This window comes from Centropristis striata, chromosome 21, assembly GCF_030273125.1.
Source record: "Centropristis striata isolate RG_2023a ecotype Rhode Island chromosome 21, C.striata_1.0, whole genome shotgun sequence".
In the NCBI taxonomy this organism is placed as follows: Eukaryota; Metazoa; Chordata; class Actinopteri; order Perciformes; family Serranidae; genus Centropristis; species Centropristis striata.
The window spans coordinates 8,843,220-8,869,815 of NC_081537.1; the positions used below are offsets into that span (position 1 = coordinate 8,843,220).

Consider the following 26,596-nt stretch of genomic DNA (forward strand, 5'->3'; position numbering starts at 1 on the left):
TCACTCTTATGTAGACACCTTCAAAATAAAGTGTTACAAATATTAGTGTCAAAAATAAAACACTGATGAACCAAACTGATAACTAAACAATCTCCCTCTAGCTCTTATTTGCTGGGTTCTTATCTGATGCCTATGAATGTGGCAAATTGTAAAAAAAAAACAAAAAAAAACTATTTTGACAAAAAATGACTTTTTGGCGATTATTTTAACAGTGTGACGAAATTATTTGCTGTGTAGCCGTGAAGGCATTCAAGACACTAACTGTAAAACTAATTTGTAAGATTTATAAAGGGATACAAGGTTATGTAAGTGTGGATATTATTACCATTATGTGTTATGTGTTACTATCAATATATCGACATGCAGAGAGACAGTTTCGGATTCTTCCACCCACCGTCCTCCTGCAGCAGCTTCAGCAGGTTAGCACCACCCCTCAGCTGTTAGCTTCAAATTAGCTACACCGATGCTAAGGAAGTAGCATTGTTTACAGCGCTGCACCAAAGTGATGCTGGTAGCCACGGAGCTAACACTATCAGCTATGTTAACGTGAGATTTAAAAAAAACTACAAGGCAGCTATGCGTGACTTCGACTAGGAGGTAAGGGGTAAATTAATGAAGTATGTTGCTTCAGGACGTAAAGAAAGTGGGGATATAACAAGTAGGTTTTGCTAACGTGGGTACTGGTTAGCATGCTAACGTAAAGTTGTTCATCTGAGTCTTTTTAGATGTCGCTAGGATACACACCCTTCATTATTTGATCTAAAAGACTTCGACTTGTTTAAACTACCAGAAAAACTCACTTCATACACAACTATAGCCTCTAGGTGAGTTTGGTGTTAGTTTGTGGCATGAACACCTGTTGTTGTGTGTGTGTAGAGCCGCCAGGTGAGACATGGATTTCCTCACTCTGTTCGCTGTCTACGTCGTGGTGGTGCTGACTTGTATCGTGCTGGTCTGTCGGTACTCCGGTCAGCAGCAAACACCCTTTAATATCCTCTTCAACTTTGTGGGAAAGGTAAGATAGAAGCGTTTTAACTGCATTTCCACAAACCTACACTGTGCGGCGCTGTTAGACTATTCTTACGCCATCTAGACATAAACTATATCTTTATTATACTTATTATTATTTATTTTACACACAATTTCAGAAAACTTGAATAATAATTGTCTTAATGTAAATAATCCACTGAGGAAGTTTCATGGTGATATATTGTACCCTATTCACATGTATATTTAATATTTGCACATCTCCTCTTCATTCAGAAAACAAATTTCTGAAACTTAAGTGGAAATGCTCTGTGGAAAAATAAAAGGATTTCATCACACTGCAAAAAATGTGTTTCTAAAAACAAGATTAAAACACAAAATCTGAGGGAAATTATCTTGTTGCATGGACAGATCACTTGACAAGATTTCTTGAATTAAGATTGTTAAATCTAGAAATAAGCATGTTGAACACTTAAAATAAGAAATTAACTCTTAAAACAAGATTAATTATCTAACACTTCTAAATGTAAGGTTTTTTTTAATCTTGGTAAGAAACAAATCGTCACCCTGTTAAAATAATCGCCTAACTAATTTTTTCAAGTTTTGCAGGAAACACAAAAAAACTTCGCCAAAAGTGTAACATATGACATTTATTGATCATTTCACTCAAAAAGGATGTAACAAAGGATGGCCATTGGCATAGTAATAACAATGTGAATAAATTATGTAACTTAAGAGAAATAAATGAGTTTGGCGATTATTTTAACAGTGTGCCGATATGATATGCACAGCGTTTTTTTATTCCTTATTGAAAAAAACATTAAAAACATTTACTATATACAACAAACCATAGACTATATATAAAGATACAGTATTCAGTTGCAGACAAGTACCCCACATAATGATACAGTCAAACAAGAACATGACTCTAAATAAAGTAGGAAAAATAATGATAATTTGAAGGTTAAAGTGGGGTAAATATTATTATTATTATTATTATAAGAAAATACATTATTATTCTTCTTAAAACTTTACCATATAGTTTGACAGTTTTATCACTTTTTTAAGGGTTTAAAGAATTCATGTTAATTAAATGTTAAATTATTATGTTATTATGTACAATAAATTATGATATTATGATTGGTTTCATCCAACATATAATTTTTAAAAACAACTGCATGTATACCATCATCAAATAAATGTGTTTTAGTATTTTTTTTCTCATTTCATAGAATAAAATAAAATTGCATACATGTTTATCATGCATTTATCATTATTTATATCAATGCCTTTTTCATTAGATGGGACAGACCATTAGCTATAGCTTTTATTACAAAATGTAATTATCTGCTTGTTACAGGAAATTATTTAACAAGAAGAAATTGTAATAACTGAACAATTAAACATTTTTATCTTAAAGATAAATAATACTTTTCTCAACTCAACTTTGCTTAAAGAGATCGTTTTCCAACACTTATGTCTCCATTATTCACATTTAAAGCTGCTTGCCATTCTTTTTACAGGTAGTTGCACCATTCACGCCAAAATGGCTCCAAAAGTTTTCACAGTGGACTTTGCACAGGCTGTTTCATCAAAGGTTTGAAGTTCAAGTGTTCCCAGAAATAAATATATAGTCATAATAAATGTAAGTTTGCATCTCAGGGTCAAAAAACTTAAAATCCTGAATATTTGCCTTCTTTGTCATTTGCCTCTAATTGCAGGAACAACATGTTCATCTATCTGCATATTGTGCTGGAGGGTGCCGTGTATGCAGAGTTCACCTATGAGGTGTTTGGCTTCTGCAGGGAGATGGACACCACTCTGACCAGCCTGTCTGTGCCTTACGTCCTGCTGGCCATCAAGACCTTCTTCTTCTACCTCTGCATCAGGAGAGATCCAGGTTACAATTATTCTAGCTGAAGTATTTTAAACACATTTCTTATGCTTATTTAAAACTTGCACACATTGAGATAGATAGATAGATAGACAGACAGACAGACAGACAGACAGACAGATTTTATTTATCCCAAGCTGGGAAATTACAGTGTAGCAGCAGCATTACACACATAGACAATGACAACACAATTAAATAAAAAGAACAACCTAGGCATACTTCAAGCAATAAAATATAAAAATACAATAAAAAATATAGGAGTAGAATAGAATTCCAGTGCAGAATAAATATGAATATACAGTATAAAAATGTTGGTGCTATGAAACAAATAAGGTGCAATGAACAGTGTGCATAAAAAACACATAAAGTGCATAGATCTATTCCTTGTCACCATGCTGCCACATTTCTGAGTCTTATGAGCAATAACTGAGGATGCTGGTAATTACATATCACCCATGGTGCAGTAAATAAGCCTCATGTGATTCCATGTCTTGGGAAGGCCACATGCAGCTACTTTGCTTGTTTCCACTCTATTTGTCTGTTTAGTTTTCGTAACAAATTCTATTTCAAGTTTTTTTTTTTTAAATATTAGAATGTGTTTCTGTTGCATTTGATGACAATATCCCTACAAAGATCAATTTAGACTTGAAGAGTGATGTCTGCCTCTCTATTACTAGTTTTAAGGCCCTTTTAGATGTCAATTCCTAATTCAGAATGCTCCAGTCATTTCATTCGAGTAAGTTCATCATTTCAGCTGGTGTTTTTTTTTTTTGTAAAACAGTAAGTTAAGATAAGATAGAATGAACTTTATTAATCCTGAAGGAAATTCTGGTTCCAGATTGCTCCAAATTCCAAAAACAATCACAATATAGGATAAAATAAGAAAAGCAATGAACAAAATGGGTAACAATAACAAAAGAAAAAAAGGGGGAAAAAGTGTCAAAGGAGTAAAATGGGTAGAGTGCAGACGACATGGTAGGATATAATATACAGATATGCTGCACATAAAAATGACCATAATATAGTCTGTGGTGTTAAAAAATGGTATTGCACATGGTGTTAATAAGTCAATCAAGTCAAAATTACTTTATTTATGCCAGAGGGGAAATTCAGTTAGTCTGGTAGAATCTCATGAAGAATGAGACAGCCTGATGGCTGTAGGAGAGAAGGATCTTCTGTATCTCTCCGTCAGTCAGTCCAATATATTAGCCTTCCTCCCTGCAGAAAAAGGAAAGCTAATATATCGGTATATATCTGTATTGTGGACATTGTTTTGTGTTATTACAGGAACTGATTTTTTTTCCTCTCTGTTTTGGCAGGCACAGTGACGAAGAAGAAACTGGCTGGCCAGCTGCAGATCTATCCGTACGACAGGAGGATGTTTCACCCGGGAGTCTCCTGTGAAACCTGCCACCTACTTAAACCAGCTCGCTCCAAACACTGCAGTAAGTGAATACATATTAAGGCTACGTTTACACGAGGACGGTCTGAACAGAAGACGCAAAAGTGGCGTCGCGTCTTCACTTTTTATTCCTCGTTTAGACGAGCATTTTCGGGGAGAAAATCTGCTGCATACGGTGACGCAAAAGTGTGTGAAATTCGATTGTATGCAGCCAGGCGGCATCACTTAAAGAGATAAGAGCATCTTTGGGCATGCAGAAGTTTTCACGCCACACATTTTCATCAGCTACTCCTTCCACAAAGTTCTCCACCATCCACTAGATCTCCCAGGTCTCGTTCACAGCCGTCTGGCTCGCCTCCAACGAATTGCTGCATCCAAAATGTGATAGAGGTAATTACAGATCCTTCTCTGTTCACTAATACTATCTGTACATATCCTGTACATTTGGTGGAAAGACTCCTGTAAGTTTATTAGAGCTGCCAGAGCAGCTTGAAGGTCCGACGCATGGAAATAATCCCATGTTTGTTTATTTTCCTGTACTGGAGCATGTATGTGACGTAAACACAAACGTGACGTGAGCAGATCTGAGCAGAGTTTTGCGTCTTGGCAGTGTAGACGGACACGCTACGGCGGAGCGGATTTAACTTTTCCACTTTGGAAGGTGGTTTCAGATTTTTGTGTCTTTAAGCCCCAAAAACGCCGTCACCGTCTAAACGAAAGGCACTTCCGATAAAATATTTTGTCATTTTTACCCGCAAGCGTCCTCGTGTAAACAGGGCCTAAATTTTAATAATTACGCAACATAGTCAATTTTGCGTATTATTTCAGCAAAACATATAAGAACACTGTTAACACTGTTTGTATTTCAGGGGTCTGCAACAGGTGTGTCCAACGCTTTGACCACCACTGCGTCTGGGTGAACAACTGCATCGGCGCTCAGAACACACGTTACTTCCTGCTTTACCTCTTCAGCGTGTGCGCCATGGCGGGCGACATTGCCGTGCTGACAGGAGACATGCTGTTTCACGCCGTACTGCGGTCGGGGCTCCTGAGGGCCAGTTATATTGATGAATACGGTGAACAGCAGCCAGCAGGGCCTATGTTTGTTGTACAGGTGAGACTCAGTACTGCTAACATACTGTTTATTCCCAATCTAATACCTACGACGGCGTATTAATATTATTTATGACATTAAAGTGGCAAATCTACAAGAAAAAAGTAGCAGATTTGTGTGAAAAAAGTCGGAAAAATAGGCTAGTGTTCTGTTTTGCAAGGTACCACATCACCAAGGTCATAAAAATTTTTGGATTTTTCATTAGTTTTAGTTTTAATTTCGTTGTCAATTATTGTTTTCAAATTCAGTCAGTTTTAATTAGTTTTTAAAGTGAATTTGCTAGTTTTAATTAGTTTTTATTTTTTGGAAAATGCTTAGTTTTAGTTCAGTTTTTATTAGTTTTAGTGTTAGTTTTAGTTTTTTTGTAATTTTTTGTTGGGTGCCAGATTCAATAAGGTCACAATAAATGTTGCCTTTATTTCCTTTGTCTGATCCATCTCAGCCCAAATAAGTTTATTATTAAGTCATAAAACCAGATAGATGAAATAGATTTCATATCAACATAAAAAGGTTTACGTATGAAAAAAGCTGAAAGACGAAAACTAAGGACATTTTCACGATAATTTTAGTTAGTTTTAGTTAGTTTTGTAACCACAAAATACAGTTTCAGTTAGTTATCGTTTTCTAAAAAACTCTCGTTTTTATTTTTATGTCAGTTAACGAAAATGTTTTTTCTATTCTAGTTTTCGTTATTTCGTTAGTTTTCGTTTACTATAATAACCTTGCACATCACCACTCATTTCTACCCTCTTTTCCATGACTCACTCTGTTTTGGGTGTTTTATCAGAGTGATTGTTTATGAGTGGAGAGCTCAGTCAAAGCACTCATAAACAATCACTCTGATAAAACACCCAAAACAGAGTGAGTCGGCACACGGAACGATGTCATTCCGACCCTACTCTGTTCCTTGCTTGACAGTTACAGTGCATAACGTTCGTCTAAGCTTTTAATCTTGTAAATCTGTAACTTTTTTCTCTCAGATTTGCCACTTTAATCCCATAAATTTGCGCCTTTTTTCTCGAAATATTACCCCCCTCCCCCGGGTCTGTATTTTTATTTATTTTTTCATACTTGGCCCATATACACCGTCATAGATACCTCATGTTTTTTTTTTATTATTCTAAAACTAGAACGGTGCGTGGAGTGTTGAAGGAGTCCCCCCCCCCCTCCCCCCCCCCCCCCCCCCCCGCCGTTTTTTTTTGTTTTGTTTTGTTTTTTTTTTTTTTTTTTTTTTTTTTCTTCTTCTTCTCTTTCTTTTCCTTAATGAAACAGTTCATTGAATAAGCAAACAATTAAAAATGAATATCTTATTTACTTATTTATTTATTCTTTTGGCATTGCCTCTTGTAAAAAATGCATAAATGTGGCAGGATGAATTGAATATGTGATGAAGCTGTTAATATTTGTAATTTCATAACCTGCAATAAAGTAATAAAAAAAAAAAAAAAATAGATGCCTCATGTTGAACTGAAATCATTTTCTTTTTTCCCCTTCCAGCATCTGTTCCTGACCTTCCCCCGAATCGTCTTCATGCTGGGATTTCTGGTCTTTGTCTTCTTCCTCCTGGCGGGTTACGCCCTTTTCCATTCCTACCTGGCTCTGGTCAACCAGACCTCCAACGAGTGGTACAAAAGTCGAGGTTACATGTGTCAGCACTGCCACCCATCAGCAGACCAGCTCTGCAGCCCGCCCCCAGACCACTCTAAAAGATACTACTATAGCAGAGGGCTGCTCCGAAACCTAGGAGAGATTTTTTTCCCTCCAAAATCTGTTCAGAAAAAAGACAACTAAAAATAGACACTGCCATCTGTGTTGTGATGCTGCATTTACTGTAAATCCCCTGGATTTTACTGTGCGTAAGAACTACTGGCGACTGAAGAAATAAAGTTTACATTAGTCATTTCTCTATGTACTGCAGTGTCAATCTCCCATAACGTGTCATGTATTGGGAAGCCATGCCTTTTTTACCATCTTTTTCCTGACATCAACTAACACAAGAACACTACCAAAACTGGAACATGCGTGCAATCTTTGGTCCATGTATGAGCACGGCATTATGACTCGGCTTTTGAATGTATATTGAGTTTTATAAATTATTACCATATTTTTAAGGGGTTTAAAATAAAATAATATAATGAGGGAGATTGGTATACTGTTGTCATTACAATATATTGCTGAAATTTAATTTGCATTTGCTTTCTACGGTGGCACTGCAATATTGAATGAAACATACTTACAAAATAAAACAAAATTTTATAAAATTGCAACATTACAGAAAACGCATCAACATGTTAAGGGGTTGTCTGGTTTGCTAATGTGTTTTCTATTTTTTGCATTTTCTGAAAGGGTTATGTGTCATATATACTACTGTAAAATGTATATCTTTTTTTCTACATTTCTTAGTTTCAAAAGCCACGTCTTCATCCAAATTAATCATACATTTTTGCCAAAAAAACCTAAACCAAAATGAAAATGCTAATGAATGCTTGTTTCAATCCACTACTGTTATGCAGTTTTTAGGAGTCATTAATTGAGATAAGCAGTAGGTGGTGCCAAAATCATACTATTGTAGGATGCAACAAGATGCGGTAATAAAAATAGCACCCTTTGAACCCAAATGATGAACAGCAATGCAAAAAAGCTCAATGGAAAATTTTTGCATAACACATAGGGTGTTATTTGCATTTTGCTTTTACCAGTACCTGTACTTTTTCCACTTCAGCTGAGCATAAAAACTTTAAGATATTAAGAGTTTTTTCAGATTTTTATGCATTTCCACCAAGCAAAATACTTATTGTCACACTGTTAAAATAATCGCCTAACTCATTTTTTCAAGTTTTGCAGGACACACAAAAAACTTCACCAAAAGATGATATGATATGATATTTATTGATAATTTCACTCAAAAAGGATGTAACAAAGGATGGCTATTGGCATAGTAATAACAATGTGTGTAAATTATGTAACTTAAGACAAATAAATGACTTAGGCAATTTTTGGACATGCCTTTGTGACTTAAGCAAGATATGGTAACACTTTATTTTGAAGGTGTCTACATAAGAGTCACACAAGCCTGTCAGAAACATGACATGACAAGTATCATGAGCATTAATGTTACTTCAAAGTGTCATTAATGTTCATGACACATCCCATGTCATGTTTATGACACGCTCATGTCACTCTTATGTAGACACCTTCAAAACAAAGTGTTACCAATATTAGTGTCAACAATAAAACACTGATAAACCAAACTGATAACTAAACAATCTCCCTCTAGATTTTCTTTGCTGGGTTCTTATGTGATGCCTATGAATGTGGCAAATTGTCAAAGAAGTGATGATCTTAAAGGGGTAAAATCACATGATCTGATCAACTGAGGATATAGGCGATTTTACCATAGGTGGCCTGCATCATGGGGTGATGATTTAGGCAAAAAAACCCAACCATTTTGGCAAAAAATGACTTTGGCGATTATTTTAACACAGTGACGTTATTAACCCTATAAAGCCAAGTGTATCATATTAGATACAGTAATTTTTGAGACCTCTACATCATCAAAAACCTGATGTATACATGTGTTGAAGATAAACAAACTGAGCAACAAATTGCACAAAAATACCAGATGTAGCAAAAATGATATGCAGGTTCCACGAGTGGATCAGTCATTGCTGAATTAAAAAACTTCATATCTGCAGATGTATGATGTTGTGTTATATGGAAAAAATATGTATTTTGCATGTTTGAGGAAAAAGGAAAAGTCAAAGTCTTAATAGGTTAAAAATGTTAGGGTTTATATGTTTTTGTTAGTTCGAGAAAAACAAACTGTGAGCAACAAATTGCACAAAAAGACCTGATGTATCAAATATGATACAAATTAGAATTCATATATGCAATTCATTTATTTCTTAAAATTCGTCAGCAGGTTAATAAGCACTCAGTTTTTACAAAAATTGAATTTTCTGGCAATTATTTCATGGTTCAGGCTTTATAGGGTTAAAACAGGTTGATCAACAGGGTAACACACTGAAACAGTTCTTATTGGGTTTTGAAACCTTGCACTAAAGGCTCATGGGAGTTGTAGTTTTGTGTGAAGAAGATAGCTTAAAATAATGTGTGTTGGCCTTAGTAATAGCTATTTAAGTTGTGTGTTTTTTTTTTATTTCTTGGAAAGACAAGGGTGTGAGCAGGGGTTAGTGACAGAAACTCGACCGGAAGTGGAGCCGTGTGTGGTCCCTGTCACTTTAAGCCGGTGCGGAAGTTACCGCGGAGTTGCTGCAACCCTCGGTGGAAGGTCAGGATTTCTCTCCGGTGAATTTCAACACAACGCTTATTAAACCACACAGCTGCCTCAAAAGAAAAGCTGGGCGTATCTACATACAACAGTACTGCACTCTATGTCAACCCGAGAGGCTCGTGACTCTGCTAGGTAGTGGAAGCAACGTGCAGTAACGGAAACTTAACGGTTACTTAACGGCGCGTTACGGTCCGTTTAACGTCCTCTCCCCTCATGTCTGGGTCTAAGTGCCAACGGCTGAGCGGAGCGCTGGTGAAGCAGGTCCTGGACTCGGTGGACAGCGTGCTGTTTGACTGCGATGGGGTCATCTGGCGGGGGGACCAGGCCGTCCCCGGAGCCTCCCGAGTCATAAACCTGCTCAAGGAAAAAGGCAAGAAAGTCTTCTTCGTCACCAACAACAGCACCAAGACCAGGAAGATGTACGTGGACAAAATGACCATGTTGGGGTTCAACGCAACGGTAGACGAGGTGTTCGGGACGGCGTACTGCTCCGCCAGGTACCTGCAGACCGTCTGCGAGCTGCAGGGCAAGGTGTACCTGGTGGGGAGCAACGCGATGAGAGAGGAGCTGGAGGCGGTGGGCATCCAGCAGACCGGGGTGGGACCAGACCACATCTCAGGGAAGCAGACCGACTGGGCCAACGTGCCTCTGGACCCCGAGGTGAAGGCGGTGGTGGTCGGGTTCGATGAACATTTCAGTTACATGAAGCTGAACCGAGCCCTGCAGTACCTGACCCAGCCGGGCTGCCTGTTTGTGGGGACCAACAGGGACACCAGGCTGCCCCTGGAGGGGGGCAAAGCCGTCCCAGGTACGGATACTCAGTGGATACACACACTCAGGGTTAAAAAGGGCTTTCTTTAACCCAGCGGTTCCCAAACTTTTTTAGCCGTGCACCCCCTTCTATGTCCCAACTGGGTTGACGCACCCCCAATCCCCCACACCTTCAAAAAAAACAAAATGCAATAAGATTTTTTATAGCCATATTAAAGGTGGAGGATGATGACAGGCTCAGGATCAGAGGCAGAAAGCAGATCAGTTGGGAAAATGTTATAATATTTTGAGCTGCGTTGAACAAAAATTGCTGCAAATTTAAATGAGCGTGGAGTGAACACAACCCCGTCATCATAACACAGGTTGGAAAAAAGATACAAGAACAAGAAGATAGCTTCTTCTAGCTTCATTATAAGATCAAAAACAACCAAAAATAGATGCAAAAATGACCAAAGATGACACAAAATTATCAAAATAGACACAAATTGACCAAAAATACATGTAAAAATGACCAAACAACCAAAAAATAGATGCAAAAATGAACAAAAAATGACACAAAATTGAATAGCCTGTATTTATTAATTAATTAATAACACGTCTTTATTGTGTGGGGGTAAAAAATTTAATTGTGTCATTATCAGACCGCCATTACATTTTTCATCTCGCGCACCCCCTAGCAGCAGCTCACGCACCCCCAGGGGTCCACGCACCACACTTTGGGAATCCCTGCTTTAACCCATAAGAACCCAGACCCAGTTATCCTTAAAGGATGTGTTCTATAAGTGGACCACATAGAACACATTTCTGGTGTTTTTAAAAAATACTACCCCTAAATGTCAAAGATCAGTGATGTGACATATATGTTACAATGGGTATTTATGTTCATGGTATTTTTTATTTTAAAATAGAAAAAAACTAGACACATTTTCTGCTTACAGAGACACAAATTTGCCTTTTTATTTTGCATCTCCATAACATATATCAAAATTGTGACTTTAATTTGTTCAAGAAATATGGTCAGAACAAGTTTAATGCAATACAGGACATCCTATTAACAGATTAAAATTGTTAAATGGGTTTAAACTTAACCTCGTAACAAAAAATAAGCTTTTTAAAATTAGCTTCTTTTCTTCTTCTTCTCTGTATCCAGTCACACCCATATTTTGGAGAAATCACTTCTTGTCAAAGTCACACAACCACCACACCAGGGTGTTGAGTATAAGGTGAAGCATAAAACTGAATATGGGAGATTCTAGAAGATTTAAAGTGTTTGTTACACAGGTGTCACCATGGGTTCTTATGGGTTAACACTCATATCGTCACACTGTTAAAATAATAGCCTAAGTCAGGGATGGGCAACTTAAATGCTGCAGGGGGCCACAATTTTTCATCGACACTACCACAGGGCCACATATAGGACCGTGCACTTCACCAGATATGATGAAACTGCAATTTTAAATATGCTTACAGTGCAGTAAGTTAACATATTTCATGCTCAAATGCATGTAGTTGTACTGAGGGCCACTTCAAGTCATGGTGTGGGCCGTATGTGACCCCCGGGCCTCCAGTTGCCCATCCCTGTCTTAAGTAATTTTTTCAAGTTTTGCAGGAAATACAAAAAACTTCACCAAAAGTGTAACATATGACATTTATCGATCATTTCACTCAAAAAGGATCTTTGCATAAAATAAGTTTGTGGCTATTGGCATAGTAATAACACTGTGTGTAAATTATGTAACTTAAGAGAAAAAAATGACTTAGGTAATTTTTTGAACATGCCTTCGTGACTTAAGCAAGATATGGTAACACTTTATTTTGAAGGTGTCTACATAAGAGTCACACAAGCCTGTCAGAAACATGACATGACAAGTATCATGAGCATTAATGTTACATCCCATATTATGTTTATGACACGCTCATATCACTCTTATGTAGACACCTTCAAAATAAAGTGTTACCATATCTTGCTTAAGTCACAAAGGCATGTTCAAAAAATTGCCTAAGTCACATTTTATTTTGACTTAGGCATAATAAATCTGCTTAAGTCACACACTTGACATAGGTCATTATCTTAAAGGGGTAAAATCACATGATCTGATCTACTGAGGATTTAGGTGATTTTACCATAGGTGGCTGGCGTCATGAGGAGATGATTTAGGCAACAAAAACTATTTTGACAAAAAATGACTTAGCCGATTATTTTAACAGTGTGACGATATGAGTTTGTCGACTAATCGATTACTTAATTTCATTCACAGATCTGTAAAGCAGTTACACCACAAAGAAACATGCAAAGCATCACTTAAATATTTTGTTTCAGAGAGATGTGCTCATACATTTCTTGGAAATAAGTCATTCCCCATGGAAGAAATGAAAAAACATAACCCTGACCAATGACTAAAAATTCTTAGTCGACTAAGACCAAAAAGAATGATTAATCAACTTCAATTAGGGGAGCTCCCATTATTAAGATTTAAATTTCACCTACATGTCATGTACAGGTGGATCAGTTATTTCAAAGGTTATTGTGTTGTGTCCGAACAAGTATGGACAAGTTTTTGATCTGTTATAAGGCGATTATGGAGGCAGGGCCATAGAGCTAGTGCTTATACTAGTAAAAAGAATAGAATAGAATAGTTTGATTTGTCATTATGCAATCCATAACAAAATTAAGTGCAATACTTCAGTGCAGGAGTACACAATTAAGTACTATGTAAAAACACATCCGGTATTATAAAACAGATAAAACAATACTACGCCCAAACCTGCATGAAAATCATGCAGAATACTGAATCATACATACCAACACTTGTCAGATTCAGGAACATTACATAAAATAACTTTTAAAGGGGCCATATTTTGCTTATTTTCATGTTAATACTAATCATCCAGACCATTTTGATATGGTTTAAACACGCATTACTTTCCTCATACTGGCTGTCTGAATGTACCTGTTCACAAAGCACCGAGATCAATGGAAAAATGGAAATGTCACATTTTATGGAAAAGGCTTTTTTCAGGAAATAGGAAGTTCATCATCATCAGAAATTTTATTGAGTAGGATAAACCCCTTGAGAGGAATCCTCTCGTTTTCGAGGGGGTCCTAAAGTACATTACAAAACAAAACACTCAACAATTTACAGACATACAACAACAAAGACAACAGGCATCAACACAAACATAACAAACAAAAAAATCAATAATCACAACCTCTCAATGGCCACAAGTTGGCTATAACATTAGTGTTATGGCCAAGATTACATTTACATTATTGTAAATTGAAATTGCATTTTTTTAAAATAAAAAAAAATAAAAGTTGTGGATGTTTTAGCACCTACCTGTCTGAACTTAAAAGTTCCACCCATCTAAAATATTTTTAAGGCATATAAAAAATGTATTGTAAGCTTTACGCCGACTTTTTATGGATGAGGTGACTGAAACAAATGTCTGCACCTTAACCCAAAAAACTTGTAATGTAATGAAATTGAGTTAAAGGTCCCCTCTCTTGTCCTCCCAGGTACAGGCTGCCTGCTGCAGGCCGTGGAGACAGCGGCCCAGCGCCAGGCCCAGACCGTGGGCAAACCAAACCACTTCATGTTCGACTGCGTGGCCTCCCAGTTCGGCTTGGACCCAACCCGCTGTCTGATGGTGGGCGACCGCTTGGACACGGACATCATGCTGGGCTCCAACTGCGGCCTGAAGACCCTCCTCACTCTCACCGGGGTCAGCACTGTGGCGGACGCCGAGGCCCATCAGAAGAGCGGCTGCGCGGAGAGGCAGGGGATGGTGCCGGATTATTACGTGGAGAGCATCGCGGACCTCCTCCCAGCTCTGCAGGGATGAAACTGCTGCAAGTCTGTCTGGACTGTAGAGTAGCTATGTGATAGCCTCACGGGTTTAAACACGAGGAATCTGGCTAGCCTGCCACATGCCAGACTCCACTGTCTTCAAAAAGGGAATTATTTTCATTAAGCTTTATATGATTAAAGGAAAACTTTGCCCCCAAAAGGACCATTTTTATATCAGTTAATCACCCAGTGTTACCTTGCATTCTTGAAGAAAAAACAGAAAGGGAATCCAAAAACCGAGTCTTCTCCGTACCAGTACCGTACCGCAAAAGTGTTTTAAATTGTAATATTTTAGCTGAAATGCATGTGTTTGGTAAGTAGTGAGCATATAACTGGATGAGGGTAGGGCTGGTGCAAAAATGTTCAAACCAGTTTCATAACAAGCTTTAACACCAGGCCAGCCCCAAATTTTAACACTAGTCTGCCCAAACTCAAACCATGGACCAGACTGGAAAAACTAAGAATCAACCTGACCCGACTCTGGACTGGATAAATAAGACATGAATTATACAGAATGAGTTGTGTGAAAAAAAATTAAATTACATTTTTTACATAGTTTTGCTGTTGTGAAACACAGCCTCAATTTTCTCCATTTTGGGATTCTCTGTTCATCGGGAAGGCACATGAGAGAAAAAAGGTTTTCTTAAAAAAAGTCAAAAGTAACACAAGGTGAGCAATTGAAATACAAAATGATCATTTTGGGTGTGAAATACACTTTTAAAACCCTCTCTATAACAAAGTCACAACCAAGCAGCTAGCTGATGTGTGACAGCGAACAGAGACGCCATTATTTAACTTAACTGTTTTTAAAATCTGCTAATTTAACATGACAATGATTTATTAATAGTAACATAAGAACAATGACTCACAGTATTGTTTCAATGTGTGTATGTTCCTTTTTGGGCGAAGGAGAGTGTACTTTAAAGACCCTGTCGGGTGCAATCTCCTGTTAAGCAACTACAAGTCAAACTCAAAAAGGGAAATGAGCACACACAATGTGTCGACAGTTTGGTAATACACTGTATAAGTGTTCAGGTTTACAGCTGTTTAAAAGTCTATTAATAGAAAACAGGCAAAGAATGGGGGTAAAAGGCACTGAAATGGTCTGTTTTCTATGTATTCTCACACCTCAGCAGAAATGTTGCAGTTACATTCATGGGATGGTGCAATGATACCCACCGTTGTCATGTCAGTTTGTTCGTTAAACTGATTATTAGAATGACATATATTTTAAATGTCTTCCTTTTCTGTTTTCTCTGACTTGTCCTTGACTCCCCGAATCACTGAAAACAATGCTCTAATCTGTAATAAAGCTCAAACTATCTTTACTAAACTAGGGTGACCAAGCGTCTTCTTTTGCCCGGACATGTCCACTTTTTACGTCCTGTCCGGGGCGTCCGGCCGGGTTTTATAAATTCACGAAAATGTCCGGTGTTCACTGTTTTTCATAGGACCAGTACACGTGCACGTAAATTGACCGGCGCTTTGCACACAATTTTGCGAGACGTAATTACCAAGAGGTTGCCTTGTGGGCGGGTCAGCGCCGCTCACACACACACACACACACACAGAGAGCAGAGCAGACAGAGGGTAGATCGAACAGCGGAGCAGCATTGCACGGGAAATGCCGGAGCGTAAGTGCAGCTTCACAGATGAACTGCAAAAAAAAAATTCCGACGTACCGTCCCAGTCGGGACAGGTGGGAGGCGGAGTGCACCGTGAACAAAGCTGGCACATATGTCTCAGTGTCTAATAAAGGTGCTGCAGATCTCAAAGCTCTTTGCGATCTTTGTGAGACTCTTCTATTATTTATCTTATTGCAGTTATTAAGAGATATCTTGTTGAAGCTAGATTTTCTAACAGAAGAGTTCATATTTAGAACATTATTTCATATGATTTATTCATTTATTTGAAAAGAGTCTACGAGAGCTATTATTTTGTTACAAGTTTTTACAGATTTCATTTTATTTTATTACAGAAGTTAATTTTGCACCATTGAAGCATAATAAAGCATGTTCATCAACCTCCGAGAAGCCTGTCTGAATTTGTGTCTCGAGGCCGTGCCGATTGTCCTCTTTTTTGGAAATCAAAATATGGTCACCCTAACTAAACGGACTTCTGCTCTCTGTGGCTTTAAGTACAAAGCGAACACAGCAAACTTCCAGTGCTTAAAGTCACCTTGGGCTGTCATCGGCTGGACGCTGCAACAGTCAGAAGCCAGTATCACCTCTCACCTGATGAGAGAGGCTTTCAGAGCTGCACCTGCCTCACCCCTTTGTCCATTGTCTGGGATGGGGAGAGCGGCCAGTTCCTCTCGTGTACGTGTGTGTTTGAGTGAGGGGGGGCGATGGAAAGATGGAGGCATATTAAGTCATATTAGACATAAAAAGGGAGGAAATTGCAGGAAGACAAGACTTAAAAATTGGCAAGATTTCGAGTTTTGTGTGAAGTGGTTGACTGTTTTGGGAGGGAGACAGTGAGACCCAAAAAAGGAGGAGGAGGAGGAGAAAGGGGGGAGGTCTGCAGGGACAAAGAGAAGCTGGCCAGGTGTATTGAGTCTCAGTCATGACCACAGCTCCATGCCGGTAGCTACGAGCAGGGAGCAGACTGAGTGAGGAGCCGTCAAGGGACAAAGGATGGTGAGGTGTTGGAAACATTCAGAAGACTGTTTGGAGGAAGCACAGTGCACAGTAAGTGGATAGAAACGATTAACAGAGGAATACATGAATATGAGCTGGGGTCAAGTCAGGACACTGTTTTTGCTTACATGCAAATCTTGCCACCTTCTTTACATTACAAGCCAGTAACAGTTGTATAATAGGGTGGGACTATTGTTTTAAAGGGATAGTTGGGATTTTTTTGAAGTGGGGTTAGATGAGGTACTTATCCGTAGTTAGTGTATTACCTGCAGAAGGTTGCGGTCGACATGTCCCCGATTTGGAAAAGCAGGCAGGAGAACCGGCATGCAAGCTCAGCATTGTACTGTGTGGACAGGGGCAGCAGCTAAACATGCTTTAGCCACCTTAAAAAGTCAATACCACTTTCAGTTTATTCTTTATTTACAATCTTTTCTCTGCTTTACCTTGTCTGACAGAAATGTTTACATGTATTCAGTGGTAGCTACAGCTGTTCTATGCGCTTATCAAAGCCACCAGACTCCTCTGACATAAACAGTCATTTTAACTTGCAGGAGTTGCTGGTCTACTGCTGCCTCCATCGGTTTGTTTGTTTGTTTGTGTTACTGTGTGACTCTGGTGAATCAGAACTAACTAACTAACTTTAAAACACCAGAGTCAAACAAATATATAATCAAACCAATCGACGAAGTGGTAGACCAGCCACTTACTTGTTCTGCACGGTAAAATTGCTGTTTTTGCCAATGGAGTCTGGTGGCTTTGACGAGCGCATATAATGGCTTCAAATTCTTCTGCGTAAACTTAAACAGGACTGTCTTACAGTTAGGTAAAGTGGTGAAAATATTGTAAATATAGCATATGCTTGAACATACATTGTTTTCGCGGTCCCCGTACACCGCACATTGTACACAGTACATTGCTTAGTTTCCTGCCTGCTTCTCCGAACTGGGGGCGTTCCGAGTTCCAACTACTGTAGTTAATTCAACAATTATGGATAACTACTTCACATAACCGTACTTGAAAAAAATCCAAACTGTCCCTCTAAGTAAAAATCTCAGTCGCAATGTTAGTTTCTAACTCCGCCATCATTTCTTGAGATGTTAGATGTATGAATAGCTTGTCACTGCTCATTGTTTGTGGATAAAACATCTCTCCAGGATGGGGGCTCTGCTGCGTCCTCCCAGTCCCACTTCCCACACAAGGCATTCTGGGTCAGCCTCTCAGCCTCTCTGCTCCTGGTCGTCATTGTCCTCGCTTCGACGGGGCACCTGGGGCTGTCGCAGCCTCATGCCGAGGTATATGACTGTCACCTCACCCGTCAGACCCCATGTATTACCAACATGATTTCTTTTTTTTTGTAATGAACTTTTTATTGAAATTTATCAAACAAATATTACAGACAGGGAGGAATACATTCATTCAATCAGGGAGCCATCAAGGCCAGGAATTCACTCCCTAAGTTATTTTCTTTCCTTTTTTTCAGTAAATGAGTTGAAAAAACAAAAACAAACAAACAAAAAACAACAACAAACAAACACAACCACAGACCACCACACTGACACCTCTCAACAGATAAACACATCAAATCAATGACAACACTGCATTGCCACGGCAACCATTAACCCACAGACAACCAGTCAGTAAAAGGGCTCCAAGTGAGCATATATTGATCCAGTTTATCCGGTAGGGAGTACGTCACCCTCTCGTAGGCAGCTAACTGTGCCATTTTTGTAGACCATTCTTCATAAGGAGGTGACCAACATGATTTCTAACATTAATCTGCTTTTGTAGTCTTTACAGATAGTCAGAATCACAGTTCCAGATCAGACCGGAGTTCTGATCAACCAGTCAGCTGTTGTGGACCAGCAGAACGACCTGGTGACCTTTTCTGTGACCTCACCTGGAAATCAGACGTCCACTGTGCTCTTTGATATCAAACATGTACGTGCAGGTGATATGCACGACATTATATGTGTTTTATCTGTAATGATGCAAACCACATCCCTTGTCTGCAACATGGTCTCACAGAAATCCGTGAAATAGCCACGGATTTCGCTTAACTCAAAATCTGTGGAATAGCCACGGAATCGCTCAAATTTCCGTGAAACTGATACGGATTTCGCTAGTTAATGACAGTCATATCCCGTGGCTATTCCAACATACAAAGTGATTATGTACATTCACTGAGTGAAGATTTAGAAAATAAAACATATATTTCTCGCTAGAAATGTGATCAAAATCCATTTTTATGCAGAAACTAAGTCAAAATATTGATTTTTCACTAAAAATGAGAGAACTGTCCGCCATGTTTTTTGTTCTGACCGCTGGGACATTGAAAGTCACGTGACTTGGAACAAACCAATAGCCACGGGATATGACTGTCATTAACTTGCATTGTAGCGAAATCCGTGTCAGTTTCACGGAAATTTGAGCGATTCCGTGGCTATTCCACGGATTTTGAGTTAAGCGAAATCCGTGGCTATTTCACGGATTTCTGTGAGACCAGGTTGCTTGTCTGACCGTGTGCTGTTGTGTTGCAGGGTTTGATATGCTACAAACCTGTGGAGCAGGAGAGCTGCTTCCTGAGAAAGATGGAGCAGTCTGACTATGACAACGTGCACTCTCTCCTCCACGAGTCAACAAACAAGGTAGAGACATTTCAACACGTGAGAAACCGAGCGCTCGTGTTATATAATCGGGCTTCCCTCGTTGCGTTCAGGATATGTGAGACTAGAAAGCTTATGATGAAAGCACACCTGGCCAAATAGAGAAAAGCAAAGTTAAAGGTTTGCCCTTTCAGCTCTGCCAGGTGTTTGTAAAGTCACCGCCTCACTAATGTGTGAACTGGCATTTCTGACTGTGACTCATAGCTTAAGACCTGCTGGGTTTCATAGGTTTTGCATGACTTCCTCGCCGCTCGCTACAAAGAGAGGGGTGAAGCGTACAGGGCTGTATGAAGAGCCGTATAGTCTCCCTCTCTCGTCCTCCACGGCTGAATTCCTCAGCACATCTGATCCCTGCAGGCCCCCTCAGCGTGCCCGGGATCTTCTTACAGGAGACTACGGCAGCAGCCTGAGCCCTGGACCGGGCACAATGGCCACTCTGTGTGAGGGCTTTCTAGCTTTTAAGGCTCCTCTGTTGGATTAAAATACAGCCTGTTGCACTGGTTAGTGAGGGGAGGGCTGACTAATGCCTGGATCTCTAATATTGGCGACTATAGTTGGTTCAGAATCGAGCCCTGTTGCCCTCAGATATGATGTGTGTGATCTGATTCTTAACCCTTGTGCATCACTAGGGGCCAAGGTTATTATAGTTAACGAAAACTAACGAAATAACGAAAACTAGAATTGAAAAAACATTTTCGTTAACTGAAATAAAAATAAAAACAAGAGTTTTTAAAAAAACGATAACTAACTGAAACTGTATTGTGTGGTTACAAAACTAACTAAAACTAACTAAAATTATAGTGAAAATGTCCTTAGTTTTCGTTTTTGTCAACTTTTTTCATTCATAATTCAGTGTTTCTATTTCAACATGCAACACATGGTAAATATGTTTACTGAGACTGGGATGTCTACACTCGAACCAAAATTCAAAACACCCAGAACTGTAAGAGTTAATAACCTTATTGGGGCTGAGATGGATAAACCAAAGGAAATGAACGCAAAATTTCTTATGACCTCTTTGAATCTGGCACCCAACATATAGCCCATTACAAAAAAAACTAAAACTAACACTAAAACTAATAAAAACTAAACTAAAACTAAGCATTTTCAAAAAATAAAAACTAAACTAAAACTAGCAAACTCACTCTAAAAACTAACTAAAACTAACTGAATTTGAAAACAAAAATTCACAACGAAATTAAAACTAAAACTAATGAAAAATCCAAAACTATTATAACCTTGCTAGGGGCATCTTGGACTTTGTTGGTAGTTCAACCTCAGGTCCTATAATAGGTCTGCTATAAACGGCATATCGAAAATACAGACACTCAGATAAAAGGGACAAAAATGTTCCCATTGAAATCCATTAAAATGAAAATTTTCAATCTGCCCGCCATTACAGCATCTAATAATTAGACTTTCAATTTAGAGTCCTGGCTTCAAAATTCCGATTTTTTTCTTCTTCTTCCTTTTACTATATTAATTTATTATGTAGGATCCCAAAGGAAAAAAGTCTACTTTACATAAAATTATTAATTGTTTGAGTATTTTTTAAGGAACAATGGTGGCACTATGTCAACAAATTGACATTTGAAGGGTTAAAATTCAAATAATAAAAATATATTGGTAGTTATGATCAGGACCAAAGTGGACAATACTAATATATATATATATATATATATATATATATATATATATATATTGACAGTCAGTTTTAGGAAGGGGAGATATTTGTTCTCTAAATTTGATTTTTTTTTAATCCTTAATCCTACAAATCACAACAAATAAAAAAAACCCTCAAAATAAAAATTTGACATTCAAATATATCTCACTGTGAAAAAAAGTATCTTGCATGTATTGCACATTTATTATTAAATTGAAAATAATTACATTTTTTGTAATAATAATAATATAATAATATAATATTACAAACAAACAGGCATATAAAGGGTAAACATTCTGAAAATAAATTAATATTTTGTAGCACTTAAGTTGGTTAATAGATGAGACTCAATGAAAGTGATAATGAAAATAATATTAAGATCAAATTTAATGGCAGTTTTTTTTAAATTTTGAATTAATCTGAAATCTCAACTTTTTTTAAAGGGATACACAAGGGTTATTTGTGATTTGACAACATGAGTAGGTGAATGGTCATGATGTGAGACCGTGCAGGTAAACTGAGATGAGACTTAGTTTCTCTGTCTTATCATCTTTTGGCACAAAAGCTCCATTTCCACCTGGAGCTGAGTCTGTGAGTGTTGTGATCCAGTCTCGTGGTGTCACGTATCTCATAGAGCCCCTCAGTGTTGATTGTTGTCATTTAATCTATGATAGGAGGGATAGGCTGCTTATGGATGGAGAGTAAATGCACTCTGTTAATCTATTCTGCAGCACAATGCTCTTCTTGGTCTTTTTTCTCTTTTTTTTGTTACGTAATCCACTCAAGCAAAACGGTACGTTAAGTGGTTCACTATCGGAGCCAATCACAGGTGTAAGTGGTGCAATTACACACAGTCTTTGTGGCGAATAAGAGCACAAATGTGCAGCAGTGTTGACCTCATCTGCTAGGATATCACGCTAATAGCAGCTTGAGTTTCAATCTGCTTTTTCTTCTTCATATCTCCTCTGCTCTGACTGCAATTTGTTCATTTGACTTTGTCACTGTGAGCTGAATATGATTTCTCACACTTATTAAATGACACTGCAGCATTCATTCCTCCAGAGGACAAAACTCCTCGTCTGCTGCAAGGTTATTATAGTTCACGAAAACTAACGAAATAACGAAAACTAGAATTGACACATTTTCTTAAACTTGAAACACATTTTCGTTAACTGAAATAAAAATAAAAACGAGAGTTTTAAAAAAACGATAACTAACTGAAACTGTATTTTGTGGTTACAAAACTAACTAAAACTAACTAAAATTATAGTGAAAATGTCCTTAGTTTTCGTCTTTGTCAACTTTTTCATACATAAACCTTTTTGGTTGGTATGAAATCAGTTTCATCTATCTGGTTTTATGACTTAATAAACTTATTGGGGCTGAGATGGATAAGACAAAGGATATAAAGGAAACATTTATTGTGACCTTATTGAATCTGGCACCCAACAAATACCCCATTACAAAACAACTAAAACTAACACTAAAACTAATAAAAACTAAACTAAAACTAAGCATTTTCCAAAAAATAAAACTAATCAAAACTAGCAAACTCACTGTAAAACAAGTAAAACTAACTGAATTTGAAAACAAAAATTGACAACGAAATTAAAACTAAAACTAATGAAAAATCCAAAACTATTATAACCTTGGTCTGCTGTGGATCTCCTGTTGAGATGTTGTGATACTGTCCTCGGCAGAGTCACTTCCAGCTGTTTGGGAACGAGACCCAGAGGCAGACGGAGTTCCTGGGAGTGCTGGCAGCCAGTCAGGTGGACGTGTCCTCGCTGGAGGAGCCTCTGCAGGCTCTGTGTCAGGACAGCTCCGTCCACTGGACCAGGAGGGTCCAGGGTGAGGACATACAATCTTATAATCCAGCTCTGTCTCCCAAAAATGACGTTCCCAATCACAAAAACTGCATTGTACATTACATTATGAGGGAAACTGGTAATATTCTTGAGGGAACCAAATGAGTATTAATCCGCCACAGAAAATAGTCCCGAGCAAATGCTCTCCTTACTCCTGTTTAACAGATGTTAACATGCTGTTAACAGTGCCCAGCTGTTCCAGTATCCTTAGCCTTTTAAAAATAGTAAATCATATACATAGATATATAGCATATATTTTGACTTACACTACCGGTCAAAAGTTTTAGAACACCCCAATTTTTCAATTTTTTAATTGAAATTCAAGCAGTTCACGTCAAATGAACAGCTTGAAAGGGTACGAAGGTAAGTGGTGAACTGCCAGAGGTAAATAAAAAAAGGTAAGGTTAACCAAAACTGAAAAATAATGTACATTTCAGAATTATACAAGTAGGCCTTTTTCAGGGAACAAGAAATGGGTTAACAACTTAACTCTATGGAGTCTTGGGCTATTTTTTAATTCTTTTCATGTCTTTGTAAGTCATTTTGTGACTTTTAGTGTCTTTTTTTAGTCATTTTGTGTCTTTTTTTAGTCCTTTAGTCCAACATAAAATGTGATTTTGAATCTTTTTTTTTACTTTCAAAACACTATCATGCTCAATAGAGAATTTTAAATGTTGCAAATGTGCATTAATTTCAGAGTACACTGAGACATTGAACTGCATCATTTTCAATTAAATTCTGGAAAAGTTGGTGTGTTCTAAAACTTTTGACCAGTAGTGTATGTCTTCAGAATAAAAATAGGCTTCATGCTGACTACTCAAGACAAAATAGAGAAGAAGAAGTATTTAGAAACAGGGTTCTGGTCTCTTCATGCCATGTGCTGACAATAAGAAAAATGTAAGCTAATGTGTTTGGTTAACAGAATCTTAAGAGATTTTCACATTTTGTTTTACAACATAAAATAAATCAGTAAAAAATCCTGATTTTTAAGCTTTTGCATGTCTTAAAAAGGCAGTTGCTAACAGGTGGCTAAATGAGAATGAAAAAAAAGTAATATTAAACATGATTTTTTAACCAAACATTGTCAGCTTAGTGGTGGTGATGTCAAAGTTTATAATCTAACTTTAGCTTTTTACTTCTGGTGATTGCCACAAAGTGTATTTTCTGCAATATTTCAAAATTATGTCAGCCATGCCACATTCTCTTCAATTTATATTTTTCTTATTGACACAAAAACCAATGGGTTTTTCAATTGGATTTTGGATTATTGCAGAAAATACACTGTACAATTGTATACAATTGTGGCAATCGCCAGAAGTAAAAAGCTCACGGTCGGCGACTGACAAAGTTTGACATCGCCTCCATTAAAGTGACGATGCCATTTAATGTCACTCTGTCGTCTCATTTAGCCACCTGTTAGCACCTACCTATTTAAGACACGCTAAAGCTTAGAAATTCAGGGTTTTTACTGATTTGTTTTATTTTGAAAATCTAAAGATTCTGTTAATACAGACCTTATTTCGGGCATCCAACCAAAAACCTTTAAATCCTGCCTTATTAAACAGACATTTTACTGATATACTGTATGCATCTAATAATTAGACTTTCAATTTAGAGTCCTGGCTTCAAAATTCCGATTTTTTTCTTCTTCTTCCTTTTACTATATTAATTTATTATGTAGGATCCCAAAGGAAAATAAACAAAAGGAAAAAGTCTACTTTACATAAAATGATTAAATGTTTGAGTATTTTTTAAGGAACAATGGTGGCACTATGTCAACAAATTGACATTTGAAGGGTTAAAATTCAGATAATAAAAATATATTGGTAGTTATGATCAGGACCAAAGTGGACAATACTAATATATATATATATATTAAACAGACATTTTACTGATATACTGTATGTTCTTATTTACGTTGTGTATTTAAATTTTGGATAAAATCATCAAATGGCATGTTATCTTAAATATTAGGAAAGTGTGCTTGGTCATATTACACACCACAGGAGTTAGAGATCCATTGGTCAGAATCCACAGACTGTATGAAGGGAGCATTTAAAATGAGCCAGCTGGCAACTCCATAAGCAACCAACCAATGTGTCAGGCTGAAACCTAAAACTAATCTATGACATCTAGTGACCTTTCCACTGTCGCAGTGAATGATAGGCTATAAAAAAAAACTTATACTTACACTCACTTATCAGTCTACAAGTGGTGCAGCAGAAAATCCTACTTTAATCATGAATCTTAATTCATGAATACTAAATACTGCATTAGAGACATTTTATTATTTATGCTTTAAAGTTGTGAAGTTAGGTACACTTTTCTCCACTTGTACGGAATGAAATATGGGTATTGTTTTCAGAATCAGAGGATAATATCATTAATTTAGAGAGTCGGGTTATTCAACTATTCAATCTACCATTAACCCTCCTCTTATGTTGCGGGTCAAATTGACCCATTTCAAAGTTTGAAATTTAAACAAAAAAATAGTTAAAAGTATTTTTTCAAAAAACGTAATAATAACATTTTAAAAAATCAACGTCATATAAAGTAGTAGTTTATATGTAGGTCTTTCCAATGCACATTAAAAAACATTTTAACATGCATTTTTTAATGAAAAACAAGCGAATTATCCTCATTGAACCATGATCTGTGAGAGGGAAAGAACACCATAGTACGAAATATTGATTGAAATGGTTAGTAACAGAGTTATTAATTAAACATAAACAATGTTTATTGCGATTTATTGGTTTCTTACACTTTTGGATAGTCAAATCGAACCCATGAACATTATTGCTGCTCCTGAGAAATGAACATAACAGGAGGGTTAAACAGTAAATGCTGCACTTTCTCCACGATGATGTGAATCTTTTCATGGATTTTAAAGTCTCTGTCTTATTCTCAGGCCCGGGGAAACAGAGGCTGGTCTACTTCTGCATCGACATCTGCTTTCCCAGCAACATCTGTGTGTCCGTGTGCTTCTACTACCTGCCAGAGTGACTGTGTATTCTCCCTTTTCTCCTCCCAGCAAAAGATCAGGGAAACAAAGTTGTCTTTTTAGCTCCCTCTACAAGAAAAAAACCCTGAACAAAAGCCAGCTTTGACTGTTTCCTTTGTGCCATACAGCCGCCAGTAAACCAGCGAAGCAGCCAACCCTCCCAGTGCATTTCCATCCTTCCGAGAGAGAAGAGATGGAGACAGGCTGTCATGGTTATCGCCAAAGCCCCATCGTCACTCTCTTCATGTGTAATACCCTCTCTGGTGGGACACTTCGGAGATTACAGTAGAAAGAACCCTCTTTTTTTTGTATGCGCCTCTAATTGTATTTCCTGTAACCCACTGCTGCAGTATCATCATGTGTAACCGTTCCAGAGTGTTTTCATCTGTCCAATAAAAGACTGTTGTGTATTCGTGGCCAATTTTTCTTCATTAGAGTGAAAAAGAAGACTC

The 26,596-nt window shown here is 37.7% G+C and overlaps 3 protein-coding genes across 3 annotated transcripts; all 3 read left to right on the plus strand.

The window, feature by feature from the left end:
* Positions 1-451: 451 nt before the first annotated feature.
* zdhhc4 (zinc finger DHHC-type palmitoyltransferase 4) lies at positions 452-7,305 on the plus strand. Its single transcript, XM_059324354.1, has 7 exons — positions 452-597; positions 877-1,015; positions 2,511-2,584; positions 2,709-2,887; positions 4,201-4,326; positions 5,153-5,397; positions 6,895-7,305. Exons 2-7 carry the CDS (start codon positions 893-895, stop codon positions 7,186-7,188), a joined length of 1,041 nt encoding a protein of 346 aa, XP_059180337.1. The 5' UTR covers positions 452-597; positions 877-892; the 3' UTR covers positions 7,189-7,305.
* Positions 7,306-9,622: 2,317 nt separating this feature from the next.
* pgp (phosphoglycolate phosphatase) lies at positions 9,623-15,643 on the plus strand. The gene is made up of 2 exons (XM_059324357.1): positions 9,623-10,499; positions 13,980-15,643. Exons 1-2 carry the CDS (start codon positions 9,905-9,907, stop codon positions 14,303-14,305), a joined length of 921 nt encoding a protein of 306 aa, XP_059180340.1. The 5' UTR covers positions 9,623-9,904; the 3' UTR covers positions 14,306-15,643.
* A 1,150-nt stretch (positions 15,644-16,793) lies between these two features.
* Positions 16,794-26,497, plus strand: bricd5 (BRICHOS domain containing 5). Its single transcript, XM_059324359.1, has 6 exons — positions 16,794-17,000; positions 18,104-18,241; positions 18,738-18,887; positions 19,487-19,594; positions 22,976-23,126; positions 26,052-26,497. Exons 1-6 carry the CDS (start codon positions 16,947-16,949, stop codon positions 26,144-26,146), a joined length of 696 nt encoding a protein of 231 aa, XP_059180342.1. The 5' UTR covers positions 16,794-16,946; the 3' UTR covers positions 26,147-26,497.
* The last annotated feature ends 99 nt before the right edge of the window (positions 26,498-26,596 follow it).